This window comes from Pleurodeles waltl, chromosome 12 (genome assembly GCF_031143425.1).
Source record: "Pleurodeles waltl isolate 20211129_DDA chromosome 12, aPleWal1.hap1.20221129, whole genome shotgun sequence".
NCBI classification, from domain to species: Eukaryota; Metazoa; Chordata; class Amphibia; order Caudata; family Salamandridae; genus Pleurodeles; species Pleurodeles waltl.
The window spans coordinates 601,026,916-601,039,089 of NC_090451.1; the positions used below are offsets into that span (position 1 = coordinate 601,026,916).

General features: G+C 40.2%; 1 protein-coding gene across 5 annotated transcripts in view; it reads left to right on the top strand.

The window, feature by feature from the left end:
- Positions 1-12,174, top strand: part of USP21 (ubiquitin specific peptidase 21) — a 409,008-nt gene that overhangs the window by 225,108 nt on the left and 171,726 nt on the right. For all 5 annotated transcript variants that reach the window (XM_069217823.1, XM_069217824.1, XM_069217825.1 and 2 more), the window contains one exon: positions 3,456-3,567. In XM_069217823.1, coding sequence (XP_069073924.1) covers positions 3,456-3,567 — 112 coding nt within the window. The remainder of the gene's footprint in view (positions 1-3,455; positions 3,568-12,174) is intronic.

A 12,174-nucleotide genomic window follows, 5' to 3' on the forward strand; every position in this document is an offset into this window, starting at 1 on the left:
CTGAGCCATGCAATCATGTGATGGTATCTAAAGCTTGAAAGTGTCCCATGTGTTATCCTCTTCCAAGTGTCCCAAGACAATCCCCTACCTCCTTCCACCACCTGACCCCATATACTTATACCACTACCTCTTAGGGGTATCGCAATACTGTCTGTCATGCACTCTAGAGTCTCAGGGGAATCCCACACTGACAACCACTTACTGTAGTTAGGATCTTCAAAACCATCCTGATCCCATACCATAGTTTAGTGTCAGACTGTAAACACTTCAGACGCACCTCCTTAAAATATTTGGGTGCACCAAATTTATAAGATAAGCCCTCCCGTATTCAGTCTGCTAACATAGCCCTATAAATGAATCCCAACAGCGACTCATCTCAGTGGAGAAGCAATATCCTACTATTTTTCAGCTGGAGAGCCCAACAGTACAACTGGACATCAGGCAGTCCTCAACACTCATTTTCCACCCTCCCCCTAAGCGTTTCCCAGGATAACATTATACCTTTACCTGCCCATATAAACAATATTATTTTCTCCTGTATTTTACCAAGCTCTTTCATTTCAAAACATTGCAGGATATTATTTAACAGGTTTGTGAATCTAGGCAGAATAGACATTTTCAAAAGGTTAACCCAACGATATAGGGTGAGAGGCAAGTTCTACCATCTGTTCATTATCTTATCCATCTCGTTGCTGACCCTCTCTAAATTTACTTGTGGAATCTTTTATAAATTCTGCATAATTTTTATTCCCAGGTATCTTATTCTGTCCCTGCTTTCAGCAAATTCCCAGTCTTGATTCTGGGTCATATCCTTTGACTTTGCTTCATTTACCTTTTACTGTGAAATTGTGTCAAAACTTAGCACTTCTCTTGTTTTTGTGGCAGGGCACTCGCAATGTCAAAGGTATAGATCATTAAATCACCAAGTACAGTTTTTGGAAATAAAGGATAGATATCCTAGGATGGTCGAAAAAGGCATCTCAAATCCTCCCAATCCAATAACCCCCTGTATGTCCAGTCTCCGAAGAGCTCTCTGTACTCTAGATTTATCCGTCTAAAAGTGGGTCTTCCTATGGGCACGTAGCATGACTTGTCATTTACCTGCCATAGTCCCTCCTGAAGACACTTATCTTTAGGGAGGATGACAACTTCCCCAACTTTATCTGCAAGGCATATCACTGTATCACTGTTTTTATGGCTTTGTGTTTGCACCAAATCCATTTAGACTTGTATAAATCTTTCTTCCTCCTTAACTTCTTAAGTTCAGCTGTGACTACGTCATCATATAGGTCAATAGAGTCAAAAGGCTTTGCTGGCACGTAGGTGAAGATTAACACCTGTATCAAGGTCTACTAAATTCAAAAAGCATCACCACTGTTTTCTATCCCTTCACCTAATGTTTGCAGTAATTCCACACCAGCTATTATATGAAGAATGGGAGTAGGCCACTCCGGCTCCACAGTGTTAACTTTGATTGTTATCAAAGTATACAATTGTTTGTTATAACTTTTATCAACTGTCTATTCTGAGGCTCATAAAATAGGCTCCTGTAGTTCATCCTTCAAGATTCAAAACCTAATGTCTTAACAGTTCGACTGTTACAATACAAGCATTCAGTAGAGAGAATAACAAGGTTCAATCATACCCAAGACATACTCTCAAAGTTTTCTCTTGTACATAAATAGATTTGAAGCAAATTCAGACTAATTTTGTACCTTTTAACCACCAACAAGTTTGCAAAGGAGAAGTTCAAAATACAGGCACTTTGGTAGAATTTTCTACGATTGCATCTGAGAAAGTGGAAGTGGGCATAGCCCTTAAGGAGTCACACTTTTACATGCCTGTACCTAAAACACAGAAAGTTTCTAGGGTTCTACATTTAAGACTCAAATCATTCTAACATTATTTTTTGGAATGCATGACAGGGCTTGTAACACCTCTTGGGTATTCAAATTAGATGCCCAAGTGGGTAAAGGAGCCCTGCTAACCATTTCCACAATATAAAAAAGGTTAGTAGTGTTCAGTTCCTCATTGCTCTTCTTTTAAAATAGGCTTCTCGCTTTCCATTCTCTTCATGTTAGTGTATCAGTAAAAGTCTCATTAGAGAGGTATTAGAAAGTTGTTCGCATTCCTAGTGCTCCATCATGGGAATCTTTTCTGAATTCATAAGAACCAATTTTCACTGCTGCAACTCCAGGAGGAAGAATCCCTTTTTAGCAATATTAATTTAAAGTTGCTCACCCCGATAGCTCCATAATGATCTGCTGCAAAGCTGGAGCCTCCTGGATAGTTGGGCATAGGAGTTGAGTGGTGCGCAGTTTGGAACACTAAGGGATGATTATAATGATGCAGCACGCTAACTTACTCCCTGGAGACTATCAAAAATGTTTTTTAATGTTGCTTCTTTCTGTAAAACTGAAAACCAATGTGTCTTTACATAGATATGTACAATTATGTAAGAAAAGAACACAGTGGTCCAGGTTCCTGCTCGTGAGTGGATAGGCGGCATTCCCTTCCTCTTGTTTCTTTGAATAGATATGGTTCTAAAAAGAGTGTGTCATGTGTTTGTCGCATTGGCTTTTAGTCACATCTGCAGTGTTTTTCTTGGTAGGGATAATGCAGTATACATATACTTAGCACAATTTAGGCCACTCCTCATTCTGTGTGTGGATGGGATTCATGTTTTTGTGGTTATGCTTTAGGCCTTGCTAGGGTGATAGAAAGTGCTATCTAAATATAATCTAAATACCAGTGCAATTCAATACAATGCAGTTTTGCGTTTGCTCGATTGCTGTATTCTGCTGCAGTTGTGGTTTGGCCTATGCTATTGTGGCTTTAGAAACAGACCTTCCATTAATGCTGTGTTTGACTAGTGCCATGTTTGCTTGATTTAATATTTGCAAACACATGGGTATTCAGCTTACTTTACTATAGGTTTCACTTCAACAGCATTTTGTCTACTAAATAACGGATACAACAGAAAAGCGACCGAACCTTAGGGCTGTGAAGTCTAATTTGTTTTATCCATAATGATTTTTGAGATGTTATTTGAGGATCAGCTATGCTAAAGCACTGTTTAGAATTGTCATTATTGCTCATAAAAAGTACAAATTAAGTCTAATCTACTCTGAAATTCAGCAAATTGAGGCCAACCTGACATTTACATCCCTTGTCCATAACTGTGTCCGTCAACATAAAAATGGCTTCAACCTTCTAAATTGTAATATTTGTTTTGAATGCTTGAATTTGGTCAATACTTGTTTCACTTAATGAAGCTCTACTTTCAGTTCGATTTAGCTCAAGCTACTAGTTAGTTGAAAGATGTATTGTGCTAAAGACCAGACTCATTTGTTTGCTTTTTTTAAAGCCCAGTATCTAATGTTTGCTTTTAAACATGCTGCAGACACTCATATTATTTCTAAGTTAATCTCCAGCATTTTCCATATTGTGTTTAGCTTTCTCTGATGTCATTGTGGCCTTGTGGCACCCTGATTCTACTGACGCTGTGAATCCCGTTCGGTTTAAATCGATCTTCCAGAGATATGTTCCTTCTTTCATGGGATACAGGTAAGATTTATGACTGTTTTACATACGCAGTCTTAGTTTTCGTGTTCATATGGATAATTCCTTGTCATAACCTTGACAAAGCCATCAAGTACCAACAGTCTCTAAATGGTAATTTTAGTCACTGGGTGAGTAGAAGGTGACTGTTGTTCAGATAATCTGATCACTTGAACAGGAAATTCTCATTGTCTCCTTCTGCACATATAACATGTGAGTACATCAAAACATCTACCAGTCTAAAAGTGTATTTTTTATTTCCATCAAACTAAAGTATATTGTAGATTTTAGATTACCAAATTTCCTAAACAGTATTATAATCCTTAAGAATTCATCTTGCTGAGGATATAAACAAATCCTGTACCTCTTGTAACAGGAATTATAAGAAGTCCAAAAATAATTTAGCATAAACAATCTCAAGAAGAGGTTTACATCTCTCCTTTGTTACCATGATCTGTGTCTTTCTTGATGCATAAAATATCTACTTGGCATTATGGGGTGTAAAAGGCTAATGAAATACAAAGTCATGCAACCATGTAATTGATATGAAGTGCCTAGTTTTCGCTGTCATAAGAGCAGATTGAATGCATAGCATACAGTGCAGTATCAGAGCGGATGACAGAAGCAACGCAGACAAATACAGTCTTACTATATGATTTACTTAGAAACTAAAAAAACAATTGCACTTGAATAAAGTTGAAAAATGAGCGATATAAGAATCTTTTTAATGGGATTAAGTTGTGATGTAATTTATAGCCAGGAAATTATGTGGATTCAGTAATGGTATTCATGTGTGCACAAATGATCAGTCACTGGCAGTGATTTAGGTCATAATTATTGTTTCATTTGTTGAAATGATTGCTACATGTTAGAATTACTTTTCATATAAAAATCCTGTAGATACACGAATAAAATGTTTGCCCACTTAAACTTCACTGCACAGACTAGAGAGAAAAAAAATAGTAAAAGAATGTTTGCTTTACAGTTATAATATCCATGCATAGAATGCCCGTGTCCTCCTAGTGGATTCTTGGAAATAATTGTAAATTATAATTTTGGAGGATTTTGCCCACATGAGCCAAGTCTGCCATAATTATGGAATTCACTGAAGCAACGTTACTTCTCCAATGTAATGTGGGGGCCAGACGTGGTTTTACCTAATTAGTGCTTGAATGTTACTATAGATTAATACTTTTGAATAAAACCTGTACACAGTTATGGCCTCCAGATGCTTTGCTTATATGACGATCCTTGAATATTATTATTTTTATAAAAATGAGGCATAATAAGTGCTAATACATAAAATATTTGTCATGACTGGCTAAATTTAGAAAGAAATACCCCAAGACAACTTACTATCAAGACTGTCTTCTTTGTCTGTGAAACTGAAGAACATTATCATCGTCTTTGATTTCGATGTTAGTAAAGTATACAATGCTACCATTTCTGAATTTTGTAAGTTGTCTAGAGAAAGATGTGTTTGGGTTGGATTGTGTGGATCCTTGGGCCAAATTTAAGATAATGTTTTTGAAAATAACTGGAATTGTTTTTACTTGTCAAGTGCTGCGGGTTTCTTTATTCTGGGTGACCAAACTTGTCAAATGATATGTTTATAATAAAACGGGACGTTCATCAATGACTCAGACAATGTAGTATACTTAATCCTGTGTATAAAACACTCAGTTGAGTTACATTAGTTTGGAGAAACCAGCCAACCATTTGTTAAGTGAATAAATGTACACTAACACCTCCTCAAGGGACCAGACATTGATCGAACCACAGCATCTAACATCTAAAGATTGCAGTAATCCAAGGTCACTTTCAGACAGGAAGGTAAATGATGACCTATGAATAGAAGGTGATTTGAAGAGCCACTACAGCTTCATGAACTCATATCCCAACTCACAAACATCCACCTCTTCTTCTCCAACTTTAGAGCTGCATAGGTTGTAACATTCTGGCCAGGCAGGTCCTTTCTGAAGCACTCATCAGCTAAGTGAATGACTTTCCCCTGATTCTGTGACCTAGAGAGACATTCATCCGATATGTAATTTGCTCCATCCAAACCCATCTGGCTTGCTAGAGGCAGCAACTTAACGCGACTCACTGCACCCAGCTCTATAGAAATACAAAGCCATAATCTGGGCATGCTATTAACCTTCTTCATCACCCATCCCTCTATCTTCTCCCATACAGTGTGCTGCTGACCACGCTTCAGCCCCATTATCGTTCAGTAATTAAAGTGGAACTGGATGACCAACAGTCTTAACAACGGCAGCCTCTTTGTCTTTGAGTGGGTTACTGACTGTTACCCACCTTGACTCATCTTTCAGTGACATCATCAATGTTGTGAGTAACAGCATTCAGAGGCTTCCTACCGTGTCATTGTGTCTCAGTGTTACTATGTGACTGACTGTTCCATAGCCTGAGTGGCATCCCAAAGACACTGACTCAAAATTTGACTGACTTTATTTACAATGGGACTTTACCTACTCTTGCCACAGTCGACTGCAAGGTAAACGTAGCATGCAACAGACTTTGCTCCAACCTGAGCAGTATTTCAGAGGCACTGGTTTAACTTGACTGATTACACCCAATCCCTGCAGGCTTCCATGGGCCTGAGGTGCTGCCATGCCCTCTGACTGACCAAACACTTGAGTTTGTGGTCTCTCAGAAACATCAGCCTGTAATTATGTACCTGATCGAGAAAAGATAACTTTTTTAAAGACACCAGGCTGAGATATGAAACAAACAGGAGTGTGTGTTTCTTTCAAAGTGGTATATGGACGTGTCCTGAGGGTGGAAACCATTTATCATTTATGTAAATATTATAAAACATACAGATCAATATTATAGTAAGTAAATACAAATCAGTCTGTGTGGTCGGAAAATACATTCAATTAGGATTAGTATGACCGAAGTCTGGCCAAATTATCCAGCATTTTTCAGCTGTTCAATCCCAAATCATGCCGTGCATTGACGTAGGAAATCCTGTTATTTGTGGCAAACATTATTTTTTTTTAGTTCTTCTGAAAGCTATCTTGTTTTCCTGGCTGCCAGAATAAAATGTAAAGTCACCTGTCCATTTTATTAAGAGTTACTAGACTAAAGACTTGAGTATCAGCCAAGCTTACTTAACATCTCAGGAGGCAGGGTCCAAAAGAGTCCCCAGTATTTGGAGAAATCAGATCCTGCAACATTCATTCTCTTTGTACACTAGCAGTATTCAATGATCTATCCCATACATCTGAAAATCTACAACTCTATACTTCAGACACTGATTTGTTCAGACTGTCAATTTGCTAATTTGTTTAGTTTCTGTACTCTAAATTACACACTGTGGTTTATATTCCCTCCTTCCCAGTCCATTCTTTCTCCTTTGCTTCTCCTATTGCCTTTTATCTCCTCCTCACTATGTTTCTTCTTTCGTGCTTTGTAGATGTGTATTTTACCAGTTCTGAAGTCCCACCTTTTCCACTGTTAGCTCTCTGATTCAATTTGTGCCCATTGTTACTTAGTTGTGATGTAAAAAATCAATGGGCACAAATGACCTTTGATGTGTGTCCCATTGTGTCACCTTCTGGGTTCATGTGTCTGAAGACTTAGGAGCAGATATAGGTTAGTAATTAGTAGCACCTGTACTTGATTCTTTTCCTGCTGACAGGTAATAAACCCCTTCTTCTTACTTCGGTGAGGTGAGGCTTAAAAACTCCAGTGCCTTCGTGCGAAAAGACAGTACGGGTGGTAGGGTGACTAAATTCTCACTTCTTATTCAATGTAATTTTGAACAATTACACTTCAGCGCCATCCTTGGGCAACTCAGGGGAAGTTAGAGTATTTACTGTTGCCTGACCACACTTGGGTAAGATAGCCCATCCTTGGGCAAAGTGGAAGAAAAATAAGGAACATCCCCTTGTCACTGTGTAGGCTGGGGGTGAGCTAGTATACATGGGGGAGGTGGGGTTTATAGTGCTAAAAATTTCCACCGTTGAACAAAGCAGGGGAACTAAGACATCCCCATTACCCATTGGCCAGTAAATAGGAACAAAAGGCATCCCCAGCCTTTGGCCTTGTCTTTCACTTCTGCGTACATTTCCCCCACCCCTCCCACAGTACAGTTTTTCAACATCAAAACTACAGTTTCATCTTATGTTAGTTTATGGCAGAGGTGTGCGTTAAGGTAAGACTTTAAGCTTAGATAAACCCCAGGTGTCTTGTTCGTGTCTCAGCTTGCATCCCCGCCACACATTATTTTCAATGTGAAACGTGATTAGTCACGTATATTACCTTACATAATGTACAAGATCAAAGATTACATCTACAACGAAAGGGCACTCAATAACATAGATTCAGTCTCTCAGTGACATCTCATTAACATCTTTCACAAGTGATAGGATTGGTGAGACTCGGTGTTGACCTAAATATATAGATAATGTTTATGTTCAAAATACAACTTACATTCCTGTACCACTCCCCCACCCCCTTTATTTTATCATTATCATCCAATTTGTTCTTAAGGATCACTCCACACCCCTTGTTGAACATCTTTACGCTGCTGCCTCCCCCAAATCTGACTTGTCCCTGGTCAGGCATGTCATATACCCATGGAGAAAAAGGAAACTCCCTGACTCCACACATTGAAAGACAAACCAATATTTATTTAGTATTTTTAAAAGAACATCTATTCTATTCCTTTCCATTTTTCTTTTTTTCATTATCATAACAATTCATTGTTTTATTCTCTGAGTTTTGCTATTTGAATTTTTAAAAGGGTTGAAATGTGAGTGATCTGTGAGGAAAAACACAATATTGGAAACAAAAAAAATGAAAGGGGAGACGTAAGCTCATCGGGTAATAGTTAAGATGAGCATGTGTAACCTAAAGGATGATTTAACATTGAACAAAAACTAGAAACAATTGGGTTAAAAGAAGAAAGGTTTGTGCGGTGTGGCCTGACCGTGCAAGATGGCAGACATCACTGGCTGAGACTCCTGACTCATTTTTCCTCAGCATCCTAAATAATCCATTTCAATTGTCTCAAAGGACATCTCTTGGGAGAGAGGAAGCAGAGCCCATTTACCCTATCACATTAACACTGCTTAAGTTGCCTCTGGACAGCATTCACCTGAGGCCCAGGTGGGTGGCTGATCATGGCACGGAGTGGAGTGCACTCAAGCCATAATGGCCTGTCACTGCATAGGCCATGGGAAGTCGCACAAGTACTGTTTGGCCACTCCTCCTCCATCTTCCTCCCTCTGCCTGCCAAAGTGGATGACTATTTGTGGCCCAGGCAATCAATAATGGAGATTTTGGGCTTTATGGAGGAGCTGCAGCTGAGGCTTCACCCAGCCCATTGCCTTATCACCACACTTCCCAGGCCGGAGAAGGTGAGTGGGGCCTCCCCTGTTGCACACGCCATCTGGATAGGTCTAGGCTTTCCCCAATGGTGATCCTGCTCTGCTGAAACTGACTTGCCCTCCTGGTGTAGGGGGTATGGTGAGCTGTTCTGGGTGCAGAGACTAGGGAGATGGTTGCCAAGGGAGGCCCTTCACCGGAGCACTCTTTCCAATGCTTGTGTTGTCAGCCCACCTCCATTGGCAGTGAGGTGAGGGGCATTATCCCCAAGGAGACACCCTGAAGTGACCGGGCCTCAGCCCTTCCCAGTGGGGCAACAAAGGAAAAAATAGGATTTTGAGAAACTACACTCTGGAAAGCTTGTAAGGTTCTCATTAGGGACAGAGTGATGGTACACATTGAGAGCATGCAATAGGAAGGCCCAAGTAGTCTGGCCTGAAATCCAAAGTTCTCAATTGGACCAGCAAGTAAATACCACCCCTAACGCCGACACTGGGTGTTTAAGTTATCTAGGGCATCTGTCAAGCAAATAATGCACAACTGGGATGGTTTGCGGACCAAAGCAGACTCTATGAAGTGGGTGATGAGGCTGAGAAATTGCTCTACTGTCTCGCAAATAAGGGGTGCGCTAGCAGACTAGTTCCCACCATACAGATTAAGGAAGAAGCTTTAGTTATAACCACGATGGAGATTACGAATGCTTTCACATTATTGTGTATGATGCTAAATCCACATAATACTGCCTCTTCCCCCCACCACTGAGAGAGAGAGAGAGATGAGCCTGTAGTACGAGAACTTCAAACCGACACCTTACCACTGACAGATTGAACCAAGCTAGATCTCCCTTTGATAGTGGAGGAAATGCAACAGGCCATCACTACAATGCCCTGGAGTCAGACCACCAGTCCCAGTGGCTAGCCATTGGATTTCTTTTTAAATGGTACGCCACACTACTTATGTCCTACCTCAAGGCACTCTTTGTGGATGCTTAAAACACACATTCGCTACCGAGCAATTTAAGGGAGGCTACAATAGGAGTTTTATTAAAACCAGGTAAAACTCTGGACGAATGTACGTCCTATCGTCTAATATTACTAATCAACCTTGATTCTAAAATTCTTGCAAAAATGTGCAGATCAGATTTACTAAAGTCATACACTTCCTAATACATGATAACTAAAAAGGCGTTATGCTGAGTAGCAGCACAAGATATTGACTTGGGCAGCTTCATGTCATTTTGGTCCTAGTCCAGGTGTGAGAGTTATAGGAAGGGTGTGCTCTCCGATCACTAGATATTGAGAAGGCCCTCAACTTGATGCACTGGCCCTTCATGCTACAAGCTCCAGGGTCACTTTGGCCCTTGTTTCCTCAGGTTTGTTGAGGCTTTACATAGCAACACATGGGCACAAGTCAGAGACAATGGTGTACTGTTTGCCCCATTTCCTGTAGAAATGGGAACACACCAAGGTTGCTAGCTCTCTCTATTATTGTTCGCTCTAGTGATAGATCCATTGGCAAAATGAGTATGAAGGGACGCGCAAGTTTCGGTGGAACAATTGCTATGAAGATAGAATTTATTTTTACCTGGATGTGATGCTCGTATATATCCAGCAGCCCAACAAATCTTGTGTCTTTTTAAAATTTTAAGGCATAGAATGATGCTTCAGGACGTAGTCAATTAAATCCACATTTGCACTGATTTAAAGAAGAGCAACCAACATGCTTTGCCACAGATAAATTGCAGATGGTATTCGATTCATTTCGATATTTTAGGATGACTGTGATACAGGATCAACACAGTTCTTGGGAAGTTAATATATCGACACATCTGCCAAGTTCAAATATACCTTCATTCCTGGGCCTTCCTCTCCCCTGTCCATGATGGGCTGCAGTGCACTGTTTAAGATATCCCTTCTCTGCTTCCTGTAAACCTTACAAGAATGTCCACCCACCTTGTATGGACATACAGGCCTTGGTTAATAACTTTTTATGGAGTGACAAGTACCCACATGTCTCTTTTGTGAAATGTCACCAATCGCAATTTAAGGCAGGATTATGCTGAGCAGACTTGAGGGTGTATTTCTGGGCGTCACAAATGGTCCCAATGGTTATAATCTGCAACCCGCCCCAAAGTTAGAATTGGAAGTTTTAAGTCAACACCGGATCTACTTTATTGTAAGACAGTACCCCACACTTTGACGACCATATCCAGGCTTGCTATACTTAGTTTGCACTCACTGCCTTAATTATTCTCTGGCACATGGCTTGCATACATGGCAAGACTTGAGGAATTACCTCAGTGGTATTTGATAGGAATCACTAACCTTGGAGGTGACTGGCAACATGACCACATGAAGTTGTTTGAGAAATTGACAACGGAATTCCACTTGCACAAAGCCAAGTTCTCCCATTACCTTCAACTGAGGCACGCTCTTGACATGTGCAGTGACACACTACCTACATGCCTAATTACAACTCTCTAGATGCAAAGCTGATTCTTGACAAACTGGGAAAGGAAGGTATATCTAGGATATATAGATACTTAGTGATCAACTCACCTCACCCACTAACAAAGTTGATACATGGGAGCTCGACCTCGGACTCCTTGAAAATGAAGGATGGAGTGAAGTTAAACTTGCTCCCAGGAACCTAGTGATTTCCTCCTGACTCCGCCTCATTCAGTTTAAATATTTTCACAGATATTAGCACAATTAAACATCTTTCGCGCATGGGAAGGGCGGAAAATCCTAATTGCCAAAGGTTCAGGACTTCACTTTTCACCTGCTTTCACTCAAAATGGGAATGATGCAATAAGCAGCTATTGCTGAGAGATAAGCACTACACTAGGTGGAGTAATTGGTACAGACCTAAAACCTTACCTTAAAATTATATAATTGAAGATTATGCATGATTGGGGGGGGCTTTGCTCCTTGATTGCGGATGGTTCACTAGTTGCAAATAGGGACCTTGCCCGCCTCTGGCGCAGTATGCTACACACGAGCTGAACGAATGGTCAAGAGGCATCAATGTTTGTGTAAAATCAGAGAAATTGGTGTTTAAAGCAACGGCTGTGCACCAAAAAAAAAAAAACTTGGGACCAGTGGTGGAACTTTTTTCTGGTAGTATCATAGCAACCTGCGTACATACGATCTCAGGATAATTCAGACAACTGTACCGAATTCTTATGTTGCTGTCTTGTGTCGAGCAAAAATGTTTGTACTGCTTGTAATTCTACCTGATTTATTCATTGCATGTTAA